Consider the following 22541-nt stretch of genomic DNA (forward strand, 5'->3'; position numbering starts at 1 on the left):
GACTCACGTCCGGTACTCACAGCTTTACTTCTGCCAGTATCTCGTCTCCTACCTTCCAAACTTTACAGAAGCTCATCTGCGAACCATGCAGAACTAGCACTCCTGAAAGAAGGCAAAGGTCCCGAGTTCGAGTCTCGGTCGGGCACACAGTTTTAATCTGCCAGGAAATTTCATATCAGTGCACACTCCGCTGCAGAGTGAAAATTTCATTCTGGAAACATCCCCCAGGCTGTGGCTAAGCCATGTCTCCGCAATATCCTTTCTTTCAGGAGTGCTAGTTCTGCAAGGTTCGCAGGAGAGCTTCTGTAAAGTTTGGAAGGTAGGAGACGAGATACTGGCAGAAGTAAAGCTGTGAGTGCCGGACGTGAGTCGTGCTTCGGTATCTCAGTTGGTAGAGCACTTGCCCGAGAAAGGCAAAGGTCCCGAGTTTGAGTCTCGGTCGGGCACACAATTTTAATCTGCCAGGAAGTTTCAATAATGTAATACCCGTCCATGTCGAGAGCTGCACGAACCGCCACTATTCGTGGACTGTCAGACAATCAGGACTGTGGAAGACCTTCGTATTGAACATAAGCGTCACACACGTTTACAACAGCCGAGCAAATCCGCCATTGCAGAACATTGCCTTGACACCGGTCAACCTATGGAATACAACAACATGGAGATTCTGGCTTGCACATCCAGCTATTGGGCTAGCGTTATTAAGGAAGCTGTTGAAATCAAACTATCAAGCAACATTATAAACGGAGATGGTGGATTTTGTTTAAATTCTGCTTAGAATCCGGCTCTGTCTCTCATAAAAAAACAGAGGGACAGAATTAGTGCTACCTCGCCTGTTGATTAATAGTCACTATCGATATTTATGATGTTGGTTACCTTTGGTTGTGTGTTGACTCTGCGGTTACTTGTTCCCTGTGTGGTATCTTCCTTGTTTCTCCTTTGTGAACCAAGGTATTAAATTCCCTTGCTCATTGCTTCCTGCTTGCAGTTGTGCCTTGAGAATGGCAGGGTGTGCTCCTGTCGAAATATCGGCGGTGGCGACGTCGTCACCCGGCAGCAAACCCGTAAGTTATTTGAACAATAAGTGACTTACTGCTACTCGTTTGACCAATTCTTCAGTACTGCTATTGCTCTTGCATCCTTACCAGGTAGTATGTATGTAGAAGACAGAGAATGCAAAGCCGTCACGTGGTTATTCTGCTAGCACACAAGTTCACTACCGAGGTGCTCGACAAACTCAAGTGACAGCTGCTTCAGGAGAGGCACTGTGCGTCGCAGAGAGGGCATACATTCCCAGGAGAATTAGGCAATGTGTTTCTTCTTCCCACATACGGGTACATCACACTGTATCAACACAAAAAATGTTGGAACAGGAAGGGTGAAGGGATAGAGTGGGTGGTTGCACCACCAGAAGTATCCTGCATCGCAAACTGGATCGCTGTTCCCGGATAGGGATGTACGTGCCTCTTGCGTAGTGGCAGTTCTGGATTTGAGGTGTGGGGCTGATATTGACGTCAGCAGGTTTCGCCATATGGGGGGCGGGATGGGGGAAGGTCTTCTGTGATGTTGACTCAGGGAATGAGGTTTGCCTCATACCAGGCGTTCCAACCACAGCTGTGGCCAGAGATGAATAATTTAGCTGCTGAGTCTGCACCCCCTCTTCTCCCCTCTCCCTGCCCTTTGCTCCCTCCGTGTGTCACCGGGGACCGCTACTTATGATTCCAAACTCGCCAACCGTGTAAGTCTCTGCAGTCTGCGAGGACTGCACTGCACTGCCCTAACTGGAGAGCACCAGCTCAGGATGCGAGGTGTGTGCTATACGCTTTACTATAAACAGACCTCCATATTCAGTTCCTGCTGGCTACGTACAAGTCCTGAGGAATCATCAGCATCTCTATTTAGATGTGCCTACTGCACTTGGTGACTCAGTGGTTAGTTAGTTACATCATCCATACATCGTTCGAAAGATTCTTTTAGCAAAATAATTTCGACCGAGTCAATTTACAAGATACGAGGGTTGCCCACATTTTTTTCTTCAATAATGCTTTTTGAACATAATGAGAATTACACACACGGAAGAACGATGTTTTATCTACACACCCTATTTTTCTACGTAATCTCCATCCTGTTCTATGGCCTTCCTCCAGTGCGAAACAAGGGCCTGTTTGCCCTGTCGGTACGAATCCTTGTCCTGGTGTCCCAGCCTATGCTTCGCTGTGTGAATCCCCTCCTCAACATCCTCAAAATATCTTCCACGAGTGCCATCCTTTAATGACCCAAACAAGTGGAAGTCCGAGGGGGCTGCAGCACGTCAGGTGTGACAGCCGTGTACGGTCTCCCCGACCGCTGCAAATCGTGGAGCTCCGTCGAACCGCCTTCTGGTGACTCCACCTTCCATGCCCAGCAACTTACTGAACTTCTGTCGACAGGAATGCTGCGTAGACTCTGCACAAGCGTTTGTGGATATTCCTGATAGTTTCTTATTCTGCAGTGAGAAATTCAATGACGGCACGTTGCTTGTAACGTACATCACCTACAGACGCCATTTCGAAACTGTCCCACGGCTATGCTATCTGTCGAAAGTGATGGAAACATGGCGCGCTCACTCAGGAGACTTCAGATAATACACACGTAACGTTTCGCATTCGAGGCATTGTTTTCGGCTGAGAAAAAAATGCTGTGCATTACTTTCTGGGCAGCCCTCGTATGTATACATGATTAGCGTTAACATTTACGAACATATTATCGTTTACTTGCGGAACAACACTTTAAAAAAACCCAGCTTTATTACAATCTACTAGTTATTAAATAAAATATCGCACATTAAATAGAAGGAGTTGTCCGGGTGAAAAGATTTTAGGTTAGATTTAATACTTGCTTTACTTCCTGTCAGACATATTATGCAATTTTACAAATAATAAAAATTTTTGTTGCTACATATTGACTCCTTTCTCAGCCACTAACTGTTTTAATAACGGGTAATAATGGTCATTTTTTCCTCTAGCATTGTACGTATGGATATCAGTATTTTTCTTAAATTGTGATGGATTATTTACGACGAATTTCATTAGTGCATATGTGTATTGTGACAGTGCAGTTAAAATTCTTAACTCGTTGAAGAGATACCTACGTGACTATTGTGGGTGAATACTGCGTATTATTCTTACTGCTTGCTTTTGTGCAATGAGTACTTCAGTTCTAAGTTACACCACAAAATCGTTCCATAAGACATTATGGTGTGGAAATATGCCAAATATGACAGGAGGCTGACTACTTTATTTCCAGGACTAGGAATTATACGAAGAGCAAAAGCATCTGATCTTATATTTTTGAGTAGCTAGGTAATATGTTTCTCTTAGTTCAAGTGTTCATCAGTATGTACACCCAAGAATTTGTAGCAGTCTACTCTGTTCACTGACTCTTGTACATGTGCTACCTCAATTGCTTGTAAGACAATATGTTGTACAGAACTTAATGTACTGTGCTTTCTCAAAGTTTGGGGAGACTCAATTTTCAGAGAAGCACTTAAGGGGGGTAGGACGTCAAACGGGCCGACTTGGAGCAGGAGAGGCACCACAGGACATTTTAATTTCCACTGTCTATACTTTTACAAATAAATTCATAAAACTTTGACAGCCTGACGAGGAAGGATTCAGGATTAATACTCATAGCAGTGACAGCTCAAAAACAATACATTTTTCACATGTGAAATTTCATCATTTTTTCACTTGATACTGGCTGCATTTGTTGCTATAGGTACACTTTTCTTCCTAAGTAAAACGGATTTTTCGATGAATTTTGTACAGCATACAAACCATAGTTATATGTGTATGAAACTCTAGAATTTATTTAATTTATGAAAAACTGAATGAACTGTTACATTTTAAATTTCATGTTTAGAAAAAATTGAAATTTTATAGTCAACTATCTCAATTTTTACAACAGGTTTTTAATAAATTCGGCCGGCCGTTGTGGCCAAGCGGTTCTAGGCGCTTCAGTCCGGAACCGCGCAACTGCTACGGTCGCAGGTTTGAATCCTGCCTCGGGCATGGATGTGTGTGATGGCCTTAGGTTAGTTAGGTTTAAGTAGTTCTAAGTTCTAGGGGACTGATGACCTTAGATGTTAAGCCCCATAGTGCTCAGAGCCATTTGAACCATTTTTTTAAATAGATTCGGAAAATTCTAGAGTTTCATTCACCTGTAAGTACTGTTCGTATGCTGTGCAAAATTCATTGAAGAATCTTTCTTACTTAGAGCGTCCTTTTGATTGATTTCATGGAGCATGGGTCACCAGGTATAACTTATGCACATTGTGAAACGCTAACCAGAGTGAGACGTGCGATCCATAATCGACGCCGCAGGAAACTGTCGTCTGGCACAATCCCCCTTCAGGACAACACACACCCTCACACCGTTGCCAAAACCAAGGAGAGAAGATTCAGTATTTTCGTTTGGAACTTTTTGAGCACCTTACGTACAGTCCCGACCTACCACCAAGTGGCTATTTCCTCTTATCGCATTTGAAAAAGTGGCTCGGTGGACAACGAATTCAAAACGACGATGAAGTGAAGACTGGCGCTACCAACTGGTTCAGTTTCCAGGCCCAGGCAGAGGGGTTAAAGAAGCTGGTGCAACGTACACAAGTGTGTAGATGTTAACGGCGATTATGTGGAAAAGTAAAGTAGGTATGTAGGAAACTATTACTGTCAGCAAAAACCTTTTATCATGAGGTTAGCTTTTCTTTTTTTTTTTTTTTAACCAAACGGACCTTAGTTTTGGAATACGCCTCGTGCAGTGTTGATGTAGTCTATAAATGGATATATGAAATCTGCAGCAAATGATAGTGGGCTGAGATGCTAAAAACTAACGACCTATTTCTTGTTAGGCACTAATTTATTTATGGGGAAGATTGGCGATCGTGACACGTACAGACATCGACTTACAAAAGACCGCAACGGAATAGAATGTCACCGCTCGGACGGCAGTTTCTCTGCACTGGACGTAGTGTACGCGAACTGGCAATTTACTCGGAGCAGCTCTGAACGGCTAGGTGCGCTAGCAGTGTACGGAGGGTGTGAGAAGACAATAATGACACCGCTGAAGCCATTGTCCGTGCTATAGGAGAGTGGCGACGGTAACGCGTGGGGGGAGTCACAGATAAAGGAGCCAGCGGCGGTGGCTGCATATATGTAAGGCGGAGGCGTTCATTAGCGCGCGTCTCATACATATGTACAGAACAGGGGCCGCGTCTACTGCACACCGCGCAGTTCAGTTATCCGCGGGCGCGTGCAGGCGACAGTGTAGGCTCCATTTGCATCGATGCGTAGCCAGCCGGCTGTCTGGCTGAGAGAGCTAATTACCCCTCGGCAAGGTACAACCCATTCGTCTACATCTGCATCTACATCTACATATTATCCGCTCACACTCTCCGCACGCAGTCCTGCAGCGCCTCGGAGAAGGCACTGCGTACCGCTCATAGTCGTTTGCTCGACTAGCGAATGGAGTGAGAGAAATAGAACTCCTGTATCATTCTGTTCAGACACTTCTCTCTCTCGTTTGGTCATCACGCTAGTTACTGCCAGGTCTCTGTTGACATTCTGGAAGCGCCTATGAGTGTGTGCGGTCTCTGATTTTACGCCTAAAGAAACTCAATGATAGCTCTCTGCTTGGAATGCCCCTTCGTAACTGACGCCATTTTGAAGGCAACATATAGCACGGCCACCTATCGGAACTTCATGGAACTATAGGGGCTGAAGCGGGAATATTCCATGATGACCCACAATAAGTTCCACATTTCTTCAGCCGAAATTAGTCGAGAAAAAAAGTGTGTTGCATTACTTACTGAACGCCTCTCGTGATAAATTAAAGTTTCGCGCGTAAAGCTGGAGTTTTACTGCATAAACAGCGATTATGCAGTAAGCGTTCGGCGTTTTCCATCTCGTTATTTTGTGAAAGATGTCAGCAAGCAAGAGTTTCGAATAGGTAGGAAGTTAAGTGCAAAGTCTTTTGGAAGTCCTTTTTGAACGTTGTTCGAACCTACCGGTAACAAATCTAGTAGCCCGCCTCCCGAATTGTTTCGATGTCTTCCTTCAATCTCATCTGGTACGCATCCCAAACAGTCAAGCAGTACTCAAGAATAGGTCGCACCAGCATTCTATATGCGATCTCCGTTACAGGTGACCCACTCCTTCCTAAAATTCTCCCAAGGCAAAAACACAAGTCGCAAGTCAACGCGAATGATCGACTTCGGTTTTTTGGGACGGTTTTAGGAAAGAACGGTTCACCTGTAAAGGATACCGGATGTAGAATGCTGGTGCGACCTATTCTTGAGTACTGCTCGAGTGTCTGGGATGCGTACCAGATGAGATTGAAGGAAGACGTCGAAACAATTCAGAGGCGGGCTGCTAGATTTGTTACCGGTAGGTTGGAACATTACGCGAGTATTACTGAGATGCTTCGGTGACTCAAATGGGAATACCTGGAGGGAAGACGACGTTATTTTCGAGAATCACTATTGAGAAAATTTAATGAACCAGCATTTGAAGCTGACTGCAGAACGATTCTACTGCCGCCAACATACATCACGCGTAAGGACCATGAAGATAAGATACGAGAAATTAGGTTCAAATGGCTCTGAGCACTATACGACTGAACTTCTGAGGTCATCAGTCCCCTAGAACTTAGAGCTACTTAAACCTAACTAACCTAAGGACATCACACACATCCATGCCCGAGGCAGGATTCGAACCTGCGACCGTAGCGGTCGCTCGGCTCCGGACTGTAGCGCCTAGAACCGCACATCCGAGAAATTAGGACTTGCGACTGGAAAATGACAAGTAGTGGTACAGCGCACAGCAACCTCCGCCAGGCTCCGTACGGTGGCTTGCGTATTATCTATGTAGATCTAGATGTAGAACTATTTTTAATGTGTATAATACATAAATTAATATGTAATATATAAGAGGGAGACGTCATTACCAGAGATGTCTAAATGTTGATTTACTTCAAAGTTTTACACAATACGCTGACCAACATCTGGACTGATATGAGCTATATATTTTTAATATATTAATACATATAATGCAGGAGACGTTGTCACCAAAAATCTCAAAAAGTACTCATCGGATTTACATCAAATTTTTACTCGTTGCGGTCCTAAACATACCAAACAGGAAAGTTCTGTTTATGGCCTATGGGCTTATTACTAGAACTACTACGGAATCTGAATCTGTAATAACAATAGGAAGGTTCAGGGTCAGGGAGAAGGGGAACAGAAGACGTACACATGAGTGGAAGGAAACTGACATAGAAAGTGGAAAGGAGAAGATGGAGAAAGAGAGGGGGAAGCAGGACGAGGTGGAGGAGAAGGGGGGGGGGGAGGGGGAGATGGGAGGAGACAAGGGAGAGAAGGAAATCAGGGCGTGTATCCAGTTAGAAGTGTGCTTTCTGTTTTCTTTCTTTTCTATTTAACCACACTGAGCCGCACCAAAAGCGGCTGTGAGGAGCTAGACTAACCTAAAGTATTTCCTTATTTGGGTATGAAATCACAAACGTCTGCGCAAGACAGTAACTCGCTTCATGTTCAAAACAGATAAATGTTAAAATCAAAACACTGTAATTTCTCGGAAACTACTGATCGTATTTTGAAGATTGAAACGTCGTCGAATTGTCCTCTCTTAGACCTACGACACGAGCTGTAGAAATGACTACAATTTCATTTCAAAAAAGGAAGTTGATACTCATATGTCGGTAATTAACGTAACTTTCAACAGAGACTGAATTCCATTTAGTCAGGAATATCACATTTCATGTAGGTGAATACAGAATTACGTATCTTAAACTGTCCAGAAAATGTTTGAGCTACGCAGCTTAAATGAATCACCAATACTCCACGATGCTGTTCGCGAGTGTGCGGTCAACGTACAGAGGAGTCGTAACGCCAGAAAACTACGGCAGAACGCCCCAACACCTGCGGAGAATCGATTGCTGGTGCAGGGACTCGCTGCTGGCTCTCGACATAAACGCACGTAATGTTCTGGACATCAACAAGCGGTAGGAGCCGTTGTCGATGGATTGCACGGTTTCCTAACAGTCACTGCAGTCAGTCACATCCATTAATTATCTGGGACTGAGCAATCGCAGAGACTAAAATGGAATTACTAGATGAAACCAGTCGCAAGATAGACAGGTGCCAGTATTATTTGCTGGCAGAATCATCAGAAATTATAGCCTACCTATGAAGCAAGTAGCTTAAAAAATCCTCAGTCTATCTAAATTTGAATACTGATCGTCTGGCTAAGAATAAAACCGTTATCGCGAAATAGGGGAGAGAGTGTCACTGAAATGATACAGGATTTGGGGTGGATATCATTAAAACCAAGGCGTTTTTCATTGCGACGAAATCTTCTCACAAGAATCCAATCACCAATTTTCTCCTCCGAATGCGAAAACATTTTTTTGAAACCGACCTACATGGGGAAAAGCGATCACCATAATAAAAGAAGGGAAATCAGAGCTCGTACGGAAAGTAGGTGTTCGTTCTTTCCGCGCGCTATACGAGACTGGAATTATAGAGAATTGTGAAGGTGGTTCGATGAACTTTCTGCCAGGCACTTAAATGTGATTGGCAGAATATCGATGTAGATGTAGATGTAGATGTAGATGTAAGAACGATAGGGAAAATACAGAAGATACAAAGAAGAAGAGCGCGTTTCGCGACAGGTTCGTTTACTAAACGCGAAAGCGCCATGGAGATGATAATCAAACTCCAGTGACAGAAGCTACAACACAGGCGTCGCGCATCACGGTGTGGTTTTGCTATTAAAGTTACGAGAGCGTGCGTAACGTGCGTTCGTGGAAGAGTCAACCAGAGTTTTCCCCCTCCTAATTACGTCCCGCGAAAATGACATGGAGATAAAGCTGCAAAGATTAGACTTTGCGAGCAGTCGTTCTTTAGGAGAGGGGAGGTGGGGGTGGGTTGTGGGAGGGGGAAGCAAGTGAAGTACCCTCCGCCATCCACCGTTAGGTGGCTTCCGCGGAATGCTTGCCATGTGACTTGTCGCGAAAGAACTTGCCCCCCTTCTAACAGCCGTGTACCGCAAGTCTCTAGAGGAACGGAAGGTTCCAAATGATTGGAAAAGAGCACAGGTAGTCCCAGTCTTCAAGAAGGGTCGTCGAGCAGATGCGCAAAACTATAGGCCTATATCTCTGACGTCGATCTGTTGTAGAATTTTAGAACATGTTTTTTGCTCGAGTATCATGTCGTTTTTGGAAACCCAGAATCTACTCTGTAGGAATCAACATGGATTCCGGAAACAGCGATCGTGTGAGACCCAACTCGCTTTATTTGTTCATGAGACCCAGAAAATATTAGTTACAGGCTCCCAGGTAGATGCCATTTTCCTTGACTTCCAGTGATTTCCCTAAATCACTCCAGGCAAATGCCGGGATGGTTCCTCTGAAAGGGCACGGCCGACTTCCTTCCCTAATCCGATGAGACCGATGACCACGCTGTCTGGTCTCCTTCCCCAAACCAACCAGCCAAACCTTGACTTCCGGAAGGCGTTCGATACAGTTCCGCAATGTCAGCTGATAAACAAAGTAAGAGCCTACGGAATATCAGACCAACTGAGTGGCTGGATTGAACGGTTTTTAAAAAACAGAACAGAGCATGTTGTTCTCAATGGAGAGATGTCTACAGACGTTAAAGTAATCTCTGGCGTACCACAGGGGAGTGTTATGGGACCATTGCTTTTTACAATATATATAAGTGACCTAGTAGATAGTGTCGGAAGTTCCATGCGGCTTTTCGCGGATGATGCTGTAGTATACAGAGAAGTTGCAGCATCAGAAAATTGTAGCGAAATGCAGGAAGATCTACAACGGATAGGCACTTGATGCAGGGAGTGGCAACTGACCCTTAACATAGACAAATGTAATGTATTGCGAATACATAGAAAGAAGGATCCTTTATTGTATGATTATATGATAGCGGAACAAACACTGGTAGCAGTTACTTCTGTAAAATATCTGGGAGTATGCGTGCGGAACGATTTGAAGTGGAATGATCACATAAAATTAATTGTTGGTAAGGCGGGTACCAGGTTGAGATTCATTGGGAGAGTCCTTAGAAAATGTAGTCCATCAACAAAGGAGATGGCTTACAAAACACTCGTTCGACCTATACTTGAGTATTGCTCATCAGTGTGGGATCCGTACCAGATCGGGTTGACGGAGGAGATAGAGAAGATCCAAAGAAGAGCGGCGCATTTCGTCACAGGGTTATTTGGTAAGCTTGATAGCGTTACGGAGATGTTTAGCAAACTCAAATGGCAGACCCTGCAAGAGAGGCGCTCTGCATCGCGGTGTAGCTTGCTCGGCAGGTTTCGAGAGGGTGCGTTTCTGGATGAGGTATCGAATATAATGCTTCCCTCTACTTATACCTCCCGAGGAGATCACGAATGTAAAATTAGAGAGATTCGAGCGCGTACGGAGGCTTTCAGTCGTTCTTCCCGCGAACCATACGCGACTGGAACAGGAAAGGGAGGTAATGACCGTGGCACGTAAAGTGCCCTCCTCCACACACCTTTGGGTGGCTTGCTGAGTATAAATGTAGATGTAGATGTTCAGTTCGTCAAGCCTTTGCTGAAACAAAATAATTAATTTTATATGCAGATCGAAAGCTGGGTGAAGCTTAGTGTTAAATAAGTAAAAGAAATTACTCTACTGGACTATCACGAAGAGTTTGCATCTCGCGAATTTCACATTTCATGCTTACACATTTTTGGTGCCTCAAGAATTGTTAAAGGGACTGGGTGTATAGTATGTAATGCACTGAAGCAAAAAAAGTTTTTGCAAACTAGCACTGCTTTTGCAGACACATTTTTACGGAAAACATTGCGCAGCACGTTCGCTGATTCACTATTGCAAAACGATTTTTTTGGTAGCTGACGGTGACAGTTTCACAGTGCTACAAACGGTACTCGAATGAAAAGTCCCAGTTTCGGTGTAGGACCGAAGATAGTTTTTTCATTTTCGAAAAGGGGTGTCATTTATTCGTCGTTCTACTGCAGGCTGCAGAGTGCGTCAGAGAAAGGCGGTGTAGATTTACTTGCAGGCGCTTTCTTCGTGTGTGAAGGGAAATTACTATCGCGAATGATTGACTAGTGCTGCTGTCGTACAGTGAATCAGAGTGAAAGCAGGCGAATGTTTACGATAGAACGCCCTTAACGCCGCCGCGCACTGGACGCATTTTTATGAGTCTGCGAGATGGATGGATCCGACTATAGGGAACGTCATACGCCTGCCCACGCGCGCAGGCATAAACACGTCTGCGCTCTTTCATTTCCATTGGAGGTGTGTGTGTGTGTGTGTGTGTGTGTGTGTAGGCGAGGCGCGACGCACGCCGATCGACAGACATTCGTTTCAGAATTACGAGCGACGCCTTTCAACGCAGCGCCTGCTTGGCAGAAGCGAGGGAGCCGTTCAACTTGGACAGGAAAGGAAATACTGCAGAGACACAAATACAGCTGTATGATCTACGTGTACACATACATACACGAGGGGTGTCAGGGAGAGGCTAATATACTAGGCGCATCTGAAAAAGTTCGGCGTGTGGTCTCAGAAAATAGAGGAAACGAAGGTTACAAACACAACACCTTCACTGGCTTCAGAATAATGGCTAATAGCTACAACGCACCTCTGACATGAGTCGTACTTGTGATCGAAACTGTGAGATCCTCGAAGGACCGTGACCACGCGTTGTTGGGTACCCAAAACGTCTGCGAATGTTGGTGAACAACGCTGCTTACACTGGCCTCTCTTATCTTCAACTTTACTGCTGTCATTCTCAAAGACAGCTGCCGGTCATCTGCAAGAACTCGTTGCACTAGTTTGATGTTGTGTGGGATTGTGCCGGTTGATTCAAGTGCGGTTCGTTCTTCACATGGTCGCTTCAGTCCCTAAAGTTTACTGGCTGCTTCAACACCGTACACTTATACTAACGTTACGTGAGTCTCCACCGCCGTGTCTCCTAATTTGAAGTAAAACCTTACGTTAACTTGTTGCGCCATTTTGCGCTCCATTTTGCAATGACGTCAGTGTGACGGAAGCTTGTGGTTGGCCGGCAGCTGTCATTGAGAATCAGAGCAGAATAGCTGAAGATAAACGAGGATTATTGTTCACGAATGTTCACAGACGTTGAGGACACCCAACAATGTGTGAACACCGTGCTTCGAGTCATTCTACAAGGAGTGTTTCCCGACATTTCCAGCAGCTCTGCAACCGATGTCAGAAGTGTGTTGTAGGCTTGTAGCTAAGGGTGATTACTTTGAAGGCCAGTAACGGTACTGGGTTTGTATCTTTTGTTTCCTACGTTTTGTGAGACCACTCATCGAACTTTTCAGACGCGCCTTACATAAAAATGATTACTGTATTTAACTAACCATAAACTGTTTTTTTACCTCCTTTCACATATTTCATTATGGTTACTGCAAACCCTAGGTTTCGGGTTATGTCAGGATTAGACGATGTGTCAGCTAACAACTAGAATGTCCAGGGCATATCCATCCTTGTAGCCAAAGGAACCTCTTCCAACAATGCTGGAAGCTCGTTACCGAAAATGGGGCCCCGTGAGACGGTGCGGCAACACAACGAGTCCAGTCAACTGGTTTATTGTAGCACGCCACACATTTACAGAGAAGCGGGCTTGTAAATGTCTACACAAAGTCATATAGGTTTTCATCTGATTGCCAGTGTGAGTTACTGAAATCCTCACAAGTGAAAGCGGCCTTAGCAGTAAAGAGTACTGATAGGATCACTCGTCAGTTTGAAATCAGCCAACGTCAAAATTCCAGTCGTCTACCTTCATCTCCTTGTCAATAGTAATTGTCTTTCTCGGTCTTTCACTTTTATTAGTATTTTTTTCTTTCTTTTCAGTTAGCTGTGGTCCAGGATATTTCATATTTAATTCAGCCTTAAGTTGCACCCAGTGTTCTCGTATATGTTTCCTCTGAGCATCCTTCCATTCTTCTGTCCACGTCTTGCTAGTTTTCATCTTTGACTTTTCCAGGAACCAGTCGTGAGTTCTGTTTCTTTTTGGAAATTTGATGTTCCCCGATATCTTCATCTTGAGGGAGATAAAGCGAAATCATACATACATAACGCCTCAAGATCATGCTTTCGTACTATGAGGAGCTTTGTTCCATAAAAAAAGTGTAGATTTTGGTCCATCGGAGCTGAATGAGTAAATGCCTTGACTTGTTCGAGCTAAATAAATCTGTGCATAGTTATGTTAAATAGGGAAATTTCAGTATTAAAGTTTTCCGTGCCATAGGAACGCCAAAAGATCTACGTCTACATTTATACTCAGCAATTCGCCTTAAGGTGTGGGGCGGAGAGTGTTTCGTGTATCACTGTCACTTACCCCCTTTCCCTGTTCCAGTGCCACATGGAAGGAGAATTCCTGGCAAGCCTCCTTGTGGGCTGAATCTCTGTAGTTTTATCTTGTCTTTCCGCGAGATACACCTAGGAAGGTTGTCTTTTACTAGGGACGTACGCTCTCGGTATCTTAACAGTAAACCACAGTGCCTGACTTGCCGCCTCTCCCGACGAAGCTGGGAGCATCTCCGTGGCGCATTCGTGCTTCATAAACGAATCTGTCACGAGACATGCTGCTCTTCTTCGCATCTCTGTTTTCTCTATCAGTCAGACGTCGTACGGATTCCAGAGTGACGAGCAATACTACAGTATGGGTCGAAAGAGGGTTTTGTCCGTTTCCTCCTTCGTGATTGTACTACGCTTCCTGACTGTTCTCAGAAATGAATCTGAGTCTGGCATCTGACTTTCCTACTATTAGTTTTATGTGGTCGCTCCATTTCAAATCACTCGATGTGTATACTCTCAGAAATTAGTGTGTGACTGCTTCCAGTCATCGTTTGGTATTCGTGCAGTCAGAGATAACTGGGTCTATCCGCCTATGCACTGGCACTCCGTCTACGTGTTCGCACTACGTCACATTTGTTTGTGTTGAACGTCACGGGCCAATCGCTGCAGCAAGCAACGATCTTCTGTGTTTCTCCACAGTGTTTGGCGTTGCTCCTTCTCTGCATACAACAGCATCATTCGCTTTCAGCCTAATGGAGCTCTCGTCGTTGCCAACTAGCTCATTAATGTATATTCTGATACTAACGGTCCTATAACACTCCCTTTGGGTACTTTCGATGAATTTGCCCCATGAATGACGTCCACATAAGCGGATTTGACAATTCGGTGCATGTCAGGAACTGTACACAATTTGCAGGGTCCCAGGGAGGTGGTACATCATTGCCTTCCTCCCACCAGATATGAATAAAGAGGTGGCTATTTGTGCTATGTTGGTGCCTCGTACTCGTGAAGTTGGGCTGAATATTGAAATGCAAGGAATGGTGACGAATCGAAACGAAATCTCATCTGGAGCAGACACTGTAGTCCCCTCCAGTTGGGGCGTCCTCCCGGTGCATTGTTTTCTGGGCAAGGCGCGTTCTTTGGGTCAGGAAGCCTCCTGCAAGTGATGTCTGAGAGGTTCGGCAGGCAGGCCACTGCTGGAACTCACCTGGGCGGCGCCAGCGTCGCGTTGACAGACCCTGCCGAGTCGTCCCCCAGTGCGGCGTCGCCGTCCTGCTGGAGGCCGGAGACCAGCGCCATCGTCAGCTCTGGAGGACTCTCCGACCACGCTGAGCTCATCGCCATCCCAGCTCCGTCTGGAACAGTAGGTGGCGAGCGTCAGTCTGCTAGCCTGCTGCTGCTGGTCTCGCAGGAATGTTGGTACTGTGTTTTGAATCCTACCTGTAAAATCGCCACTCTAAGTTTTCAGTTGTAATGTTACTTTATTTCGCAAACAAGTTATTGCTGAAATAATGCAAGGGTGGTGTGAGATTACCTCTACCGTCTGTGGCTTATGGGTTCAGCCGTCAGATGGAATCTTTAATTAAATATTTTAAACTGGTCCGGTACATCTAACATAAGTAAATTATCATCAGTGCCAAAACAATGAAAATGAAATACATTTGACTATGACGTAAGACAGGGATCTCAATCAATTCAGCTTATTACACATGTTCATAATTAGACTCACAATAAACAGGTGGCCTAACAATCATTTGAAACAATAACCTAATGCCTCGGAAAAACTGGACAGGGGATCTGGGATAGTTTAGTAGTTTGCTTTTTTCAACTCGCTAACTGACCTATCTGCTGATACTTTGCAAATATGTTCTGTTACCAGTATCGATGTACCCAGACTAGATCCTTTGTGTCTAACTGAGGTGTAGCGAAGAAAGCGCTATTGCCTTGCTTCCGAGCGCTCGCAGCCAATCAGCACGCTAGCGGTTTAAAGAGCACGCCCGAGGAATAACTGAGATACATTTCTTCCGCGATGGATAGTGTGTATAATTAGAGGTCAAGCGAGGCAATGTGTGTTTGCAGTTACTGGCGAGAACATTTCGTTCATTCTAAGTGGTCGCTCACAGGCGAGATTTTGCACCCAGTTCGAGCAGTTCGAAGTACACTGAAGCGCCAAAGAAACTGGTAGGGGCATGCGTATTCAAATACCGAGATATGCAAACAGCAGAACACGACGCTGCGGTCGGCAATGCCTATATAAGACAACAAGTGTCTGGCACAGTTGTTAGATCGGTTACTGCTGTCACAATGGCAGGATATCAAGAGTTAAGTGAGTTTGAAGGTGGTGTTATAGTAGGCGGACGAGCGATTGGGCGTAGCATCCCCGAGAAAACGATGAAGTGCGGATTTTGCCCTTAGAATATTTCACGAGTGTACCGTGAATATCAGGGATCCGGTAAAACATAAAATCTCCGACTTCGCTGCGGCCGGGAAAAGATCCTGCAAGAACGGGACCAGCGATGACTGAAGAGAGGCGTGCAACGTAGCAAAAGTCCATGCTGGGTCATCAACAAGTGTCAGCGTGCGGGCCATTCAACGAAACATCATCGATATGGGTTTTCGGAGCCGAATGCCCACTCGTGTACCCTCGAAGACTGCACGACACAATGTTTTACGCCTCGCCTGGCCCTGTCAACACCGACACTGGACTGTTGGTGATTGGTAACATGTTGCCCCGTCGGACGAGTCTCGCTTCAGACTGTATCGAGCGGATGGACGTATTCGGTTATGGAAACAACCTCATGAATCCATGGACCCTGTACGTCAACAAGGGACTGTTCAAGCTGGTGGAGGCTCTGTAACGGTGTGGGGCGTGTGCAGTTGGAGTGATATGTGATCACTGATATATCTAGATACGACTCCGACAGGTGATACGTACGTACGTAAGCATCCTGTCTGATCACCTGCATCTGTTCATGTTCACTGTACATTCGGATGGACTTGGTCAATTCCAGCACGACAATGCGACACCTCACACGTACAGAATTTCTGTAGAGTGTCTCCAGCAACACCCTTCTGAGTTTAAACGCTTCCGCTGGCCACCAAACTCCCCAGACATGAACATTAGTAAGCATATCTGGGACGCCTTGCAACGTGCTGTATCGATCTGTGTCTCCTCGTTCTCTTACGGATTTGTGAACCGCCCTGCAGGATTCATGGTGACAGTTCCCTCCATCACTACTTCAGACATTAGTCTAGTCCATGGCACATCGTGTTACTGCACCTCTGCATACTCGCGGGGGGCCTACACGATATTAGGCAGGTGTATCAGTTTCTTTGGCTCTTCAGTGTATATGTCTATGTTAGAACACACCAGCGGTTCCAGGAAAAGTCAGAATTGAAAACTAGCAAGGCGTGGACAGAAGAATGAAAGGGGCTCAGAGGAAACATATAAGAGAATACTGGGTGCAGTGTAAGCTGAATCAAATATGAAATATTCTGGACCACAGCTGTCCGAAACCAAAGAAGAAAATGCTAATAAAAGTGGAAGACTAAGCAAGGCAAGTTGGTGTTGAGAAGGAGATGAATGTGGACCACTGGAATTTTATCATTGGCTGATTTCAAAGCGGCGAGTGATAATATCAATATTGTTCACTTCCGACGAGGTCAGTAACACCCGTAACTCACACCGGCAGTCCAACAAAAACCCACAAGTCTCCGTGGTGACACATTTTCAGGACCTCTTCTCTATAAATGTTTGGCATGGTATAATAGACAAACAGTTGATTGAACAAGGCTTCGTTATGTGGACTTTCCTGGACACGTGTTTCCAGCATTGGAAGAGGTTGCTCTGGCGACAAGGATGGGTATGTCGTTCCAGGATGACGGGATTTATTGGCACAACTAGAAGATGCAACAAATCCACTGAAGAGACTTCCTACACTACACTGGTCTGTCCTCTTCTGGAGTACTGCTGCATAGTATGGGGTCTTTACCAGATACTGCTGCCGCTGCTCTTATACGTTCAAAGAGGGGCAGCTCGTTTCGTAATGTGACGAACCAGGAGAGAGAACGTCACGCATATGATAACGTGGGTTAGCGTGGCAATCCTTAAAACAAAGGTGTTTTTCGTTGCGGGGAGATCTTTTCACGAAATTTCAACCACCAATTTTCTGCTCCGAGCGTCAAAATATTTTGACGACTGACATCTAAACAGGGAGGAAAATGGTTCAAATGGCTCTGAGCACTATGGGACTTAACATCTATGGTCATCAGTCCCCTAGAACTTAGAACTACTTAAACCTAACCAACCTAAGGACAGCACACAGCACCCAGTCATCACGAGGCAGAGAAAATCCCTGACCCCGCCGGGAATCGAACCCGGAACCCCGGGCGCGGGAAGCTGGTTGGCTGGTTGGTTTGGGGAATGAGACCAGACAGCGTGGTCATCGGTCTCATCGGATTAGGGAAGGAAGTCGGCCGTGCCCTTTCAGAGGAACCATCCCGGCATTTGCCTGGAGTGATTTAGGGAAATCACGGAAAACCTAAATCAGGATGGCGGGACGCGGGATTGAACCGTCGTCCTTCCGAATGCGAGTCCAGTGTGCCGCGGGAAGCGAGAACGCTACCGCACGACCACGAGCTGCGCACAAACAGGGAGGAATGCTGATCCTAATCAATAAGAGAAACCACAACTCACACGGAAAGCTTACGGTGTCAATTTTTCACACGTGCTATTCGAGAGTGGAACGGTTGAAAAACACTCCGAAAGTCGTTCTATGAACCCTGAGCCAAAGACTTAAGTGTGCACTGCAGGGCAGTCAAGTACAAACAGATGTGTGTGAATTCGGAGCGCAGTGTGAGAATGATAGTGTAATACGAAGTGGAAAACCGAAAAAAAGGAAGACATTGTGGGACAGAGCCATTAAGAATGAAGCAGACAACTATGCGTTCGTAGATTCTCATCAGGAATGGTGCTGAACTGTTGCTGCTATGGAAGCAAATCGAAATCCGTCAGAGAAGGAAAAGTTGCCACAAACGTCTGATTATGCTCATCGCACTAATAAGAGACGTTTTACGTGCCGATTAATATTAAGGTGCAGTGAGCTAATACTTTGCGGATAATTTCAGTCACTGTGAAGTCGTATTATTTATTACTAGACTAGTGGTAGGTAAATTCTGGTAGCGTGGCTGTTTTCTACCGTTGAATGTTACACATATTTCGAACAATTTCCAATTGCAGATGATATATGTATGACTGTCTGAGACACTGTCTCCAGACTGTACAGATCTCGAAACCGTTGTGCTCTATTAAAAAAAAGTCACATTAGAAAATTGTATTACTAGTAGCTATGACGTGAACAATGATGTGTGCGATTAGTAATTTCCCCACGGTCTGAAATTTCCCTGGTTCTGACACTTCTACAGTGTGCGACATATGCTACTAGAAATTAAAAACAGAAGAATTTCCTTGCCAAAAATATCTCAGTGCGCGGTAAGTCGTTAACTTGCAGCATGTCGTTGCTCCAGATTCAACATCTTGGGGCACTTTTCCACTTTGGTGTACCAGGAGGACATTTCGCAAAACCATCACAGCATAATTAATTAAAACAGAAACTCTACAACACAGTAGAGTGCAGTATTGAACCTAAAAAACAGCAGTTCGCATCATTTTATTTCTCTTATATGTATACCTCAGCTGTGACGCTTCTCGCAGACAAGCAAAATGCCCTCAACTTTCTCTGTTCAAAACTTTACGCAAAGCTCTTTCCGTATCGTCTTACTAAGGTTTGAAGTTCCTTCTAACGTTTATCCGTGTTCGCAATTTAAAATTTGGGCTGTTTTGAAAATTCGCCTTATGCAAACACTACTTCTTTTCATTCACCCAGGCATGTTTCGACATCTCTATGTTATCTTCTTTGGGTCAAATTTTATTTATGTAAAGTACAATATGAAGTTAATAACCATCTATCTATTCTAGGCCAAAAAGTTGTAACAAATGCAATTTTTTTGGCTTGTTTCGATTGCTCGCTTGAAAATTACATTGGTAGTGGAAACGCGTTATTGTAGATGGCTTTTTGTGCCCTTTTTTGTCGTTTTTGACAGTATGTCATCTGCAAAGTAGTCGCGAAGAAAATTCTTTGTGCATTTCCGAAGTACTTCTTCGTGGATAGTGGCTACGTAGTTGCTATACTTACATTTTCCGTCCTCGTACGTACGTGCTCGGAAAACTTTGAAATTCTATGATATCAACTGTACTATCGTTATTAATGTGTACTGAAGTATTAGTATATGTCTCATAAGACAAAATCATAGAATTGTTGTTTAAAACAAAGCACAGAATTTGCATAAAACAGAAGCTTTATTCTTACAAAATAAATTACTTTGTACATTCTGCATGTATGCGTGCAGGCCTAAACGTAAAAGAGAAGTGCTATAGCCTTTTATATACAGAAACTGCGTACATGCGTTTACTTACTGAAGAAAGGAAGGAAACAAAAGTTGTTCAGCAGAAGGCATTTTTAAATCCCATTGCTACATTTTTGTTTAGAAATATGATTTTGTTAACCAATTAGGCTTTTAGTCTGCTTCTTTGTTTGTTTATAAGTGGTCCTGTGTTCGAAAATATTCTTTCACTGGGAACAGAAGTTGCAGGTATTGCAAGATATTTTTTTGCCACGACAGCTAGACCTGGGTAACTGTTTTCATTTTTTTCCAGTAGTGTAAAGGATTATCCGCGCGTATCTCCAGGTCTATGCTATCACAACCGCTTTTCATTAGATTTTTATTGGAAACCTCTTCATCGAAAGAAGCCCATAAGGAACTACTGGCGTTTTGAACCACATGGTACTCGTGGCTAGTGTCGTTAGCAGCCGAATGAGTAGATCGTACGGTCTCTACCACGTTTGTGCACTCTGCAATTAGGCTTGCAACGGCATGTTTTGAATGAATGGGATTCGTAAATGGTAACGTTTTGAATCTTGGGTCGGTGCATACGGTTATAATTAGCTGTCTGATTATTTGAATAGCTTTTGAAAGAGAGGTATAGTTTTCAGTTGAGATCTCACTTGTTACCACTTCAAATGGCTCTAGTACACATAAACATTCGCTCAAAATTCGCCACTCGTCAGCTGTGAGGTTCTCTACACCTGAATACAAAGTCGATAAACAGGCTGCAGTGCATTCCTTTTGCTCCACTAGACGTTGTAGCATATAAAACGTACTGTTCCATCGGGTTTCAGTTTCCTGAATCAATTTATGAACAAGTTTTTTCGATAGATCCTGAATGTCATGAAGTTTTTCATTAACATTGCAACTTGTTTTAAAATAGCTAACAATTTTTCTGGCCTTTTCCCGCATATATGCAGAGCTCACTGTTGCTGTTCAAAGAACTTTTCACAACTAAGTTGATGGTGTGTGCTAAACAAGGCACATGTTGCATATCTATGTTGCCACTGTGAATAAGTTGTACGGCTGCCGTCATGTTACTGGCGTTGTCAGTTGTGATGCTTACAACTTTGTTTTCAGTGTTCCATTTTGAAATCACGTTATCTAACGCCTCACTAATATTTAGCGCTGTATGCTTTTCCGGGAAACGGAATGTCTCGAGAGCTAAGGCTTTCAGGCACTAATTAGTGTTAATGAAATGACCAGTCACAGCAATACATGCCTCACAATTGAGTGAGGTCCAAATATCGGTCGTTAAAGAAACACAAGTAGAGTCTTCCACGGCCAAGTTTACAGCCTCTTTCTGTTTATGGTAATCGTCCTCAATCGTGAGGCGCAACTTTTTTCGGTTTGGTATCGAGTATTGTGGGTCCAACAGTGAAACAAAACGTCGAAAACCAGTGTCCTCGACGAATTAAAAGCGGTTGAAAATCGTCTGTTATCATGGCCACAAGTGCTTGATCTAGCTGTTGTTGCCGTTTACTTCCCCCTATGAAGAGAAACGTAAGATTTAGATCAGTGCTCCTGCGAGGGGATACGTTATGCTCGAAACTAGTCCAATAAAATTACATATCGTATCGTGCAAAAGCTAGGATAGTATAGGTTTGATTTTGGGGTATGTTGTAGATTATCGGAGTACGATTAAAAAATCAATGTTTTTTAAGCGTGGCAGATCGCTTTGGACACTATCCGAACTTTTGTATGGAATTCATCTTTTGTACCATATGTACCTGGATATTTTGTCTGCCTCGCACTATTGGAAGAACGAGCCTCTGTATCCACGGACGTCGCTGTTTTATTGCTCGATAAATTGTGCAGTTTAAGATGTCTAATCGTGCCCGTTGTATTTTTTGATACATTACGGAGATTTTTACGACAAATGTTGCAAGTGACGTTATCTCCATCCTCCGTAAAGTATTGCCAGCACCATGACGTTCGTTTTCGAGTGTCCATATTGATTTGAATAACAACTTTACTCGAATGAAACCTGAGACATACTAGTTACGAGCACAGCAAGCGTGTTTGTCTAGCGGCGGCGTTCAGTTCATAAAACAACAGCGGCGCGGCGTATGTTGTCGCAGCCAGCTGGCGCGCAGCGGCACACGCCGCCGAGCCGTTTCTCGTGAGCTTCTCGAGAATTGCTTGAGAACTGGAGGCTCGAGAAATTCTCGGTGCGCTCGAGTCGCCGCGCCTCGCCGTCCCATCACTGCTGTAAGTATGTAAACACAACCCACAAAAAAGTCCTTCAGAAATGCACAAAGAATTTTCTTCACGACTGTTTTACAGATGACATGCTGTTAAAAACGATAAAAAGGGCACAAAAATCTATCTCTAATAATCCAGTTTCACTAGGAATGTACTTTTCAGGTGAGCAATTGAAAGAAAGCAAACGAAATGCACATGTTAATTTTTAGGCCTCGAACAGAGAAATGATTATAAATTCATATTATACTTTATAGAAAGAAAATTTGACCCACATAAGATGTCACGTAGGTGTCGAAGTATGCCTGAGTTAATGAAAAGAAATAAATGTCTTTGCGTAATGCGGATTTTCAAGATACCAGACTCACTCGATATATCGATTGCAAATTATTAAGACAATGACCACTACGAAACGCGCGTACAAAAGCTAATTGGATGTGTCGGTACTGGTTTTATAATGACGTTCAGAACCTGCAGAGCGCATACGCTGTACTATATGCAGTCACTTGTTT

The 22541-nt window shown here is 44.3% G+C and overlaps 1 protein-coding gene across 1 annotated transcript in view; it reads right to left on the reverse strand.

Annotated features, from left to right (window-relative positions):
- LOC124551153 (G-protein coupled receptor moody-like) overlaps positions 1-14721 on the reverse strand; it is a 171587-nt gene extending 156866 nt beyond the window's left edge. The window contains exon 1 of the mRNA XM_047126118.1: positions 14591-14721. Within this exon, the coding sequence (XP_046982074.1) occupies positions 14591-14721 (131 nt within the window). The remainder of the gene's footprint in view (positions 1-14590) is intronic.
- Positions 14722-22541: the final 7820 nt, after the last annotated feature.

This window comes from Schistocerca americana, chromosome 9 (assembly GCF_021461395.2).
Source record: "Schistocerca americana isolate TAMUIC-IGC-003095 chromosome 9, iqSchAmer2.1, whole genome shotgun sequence".
NCBI classification, from domain to species: Eukaryota; Metazoa; Arthropoda; class Insecta; order Orthoptera; family Acrididae; genus Schistocerca; species Schistocerca americana.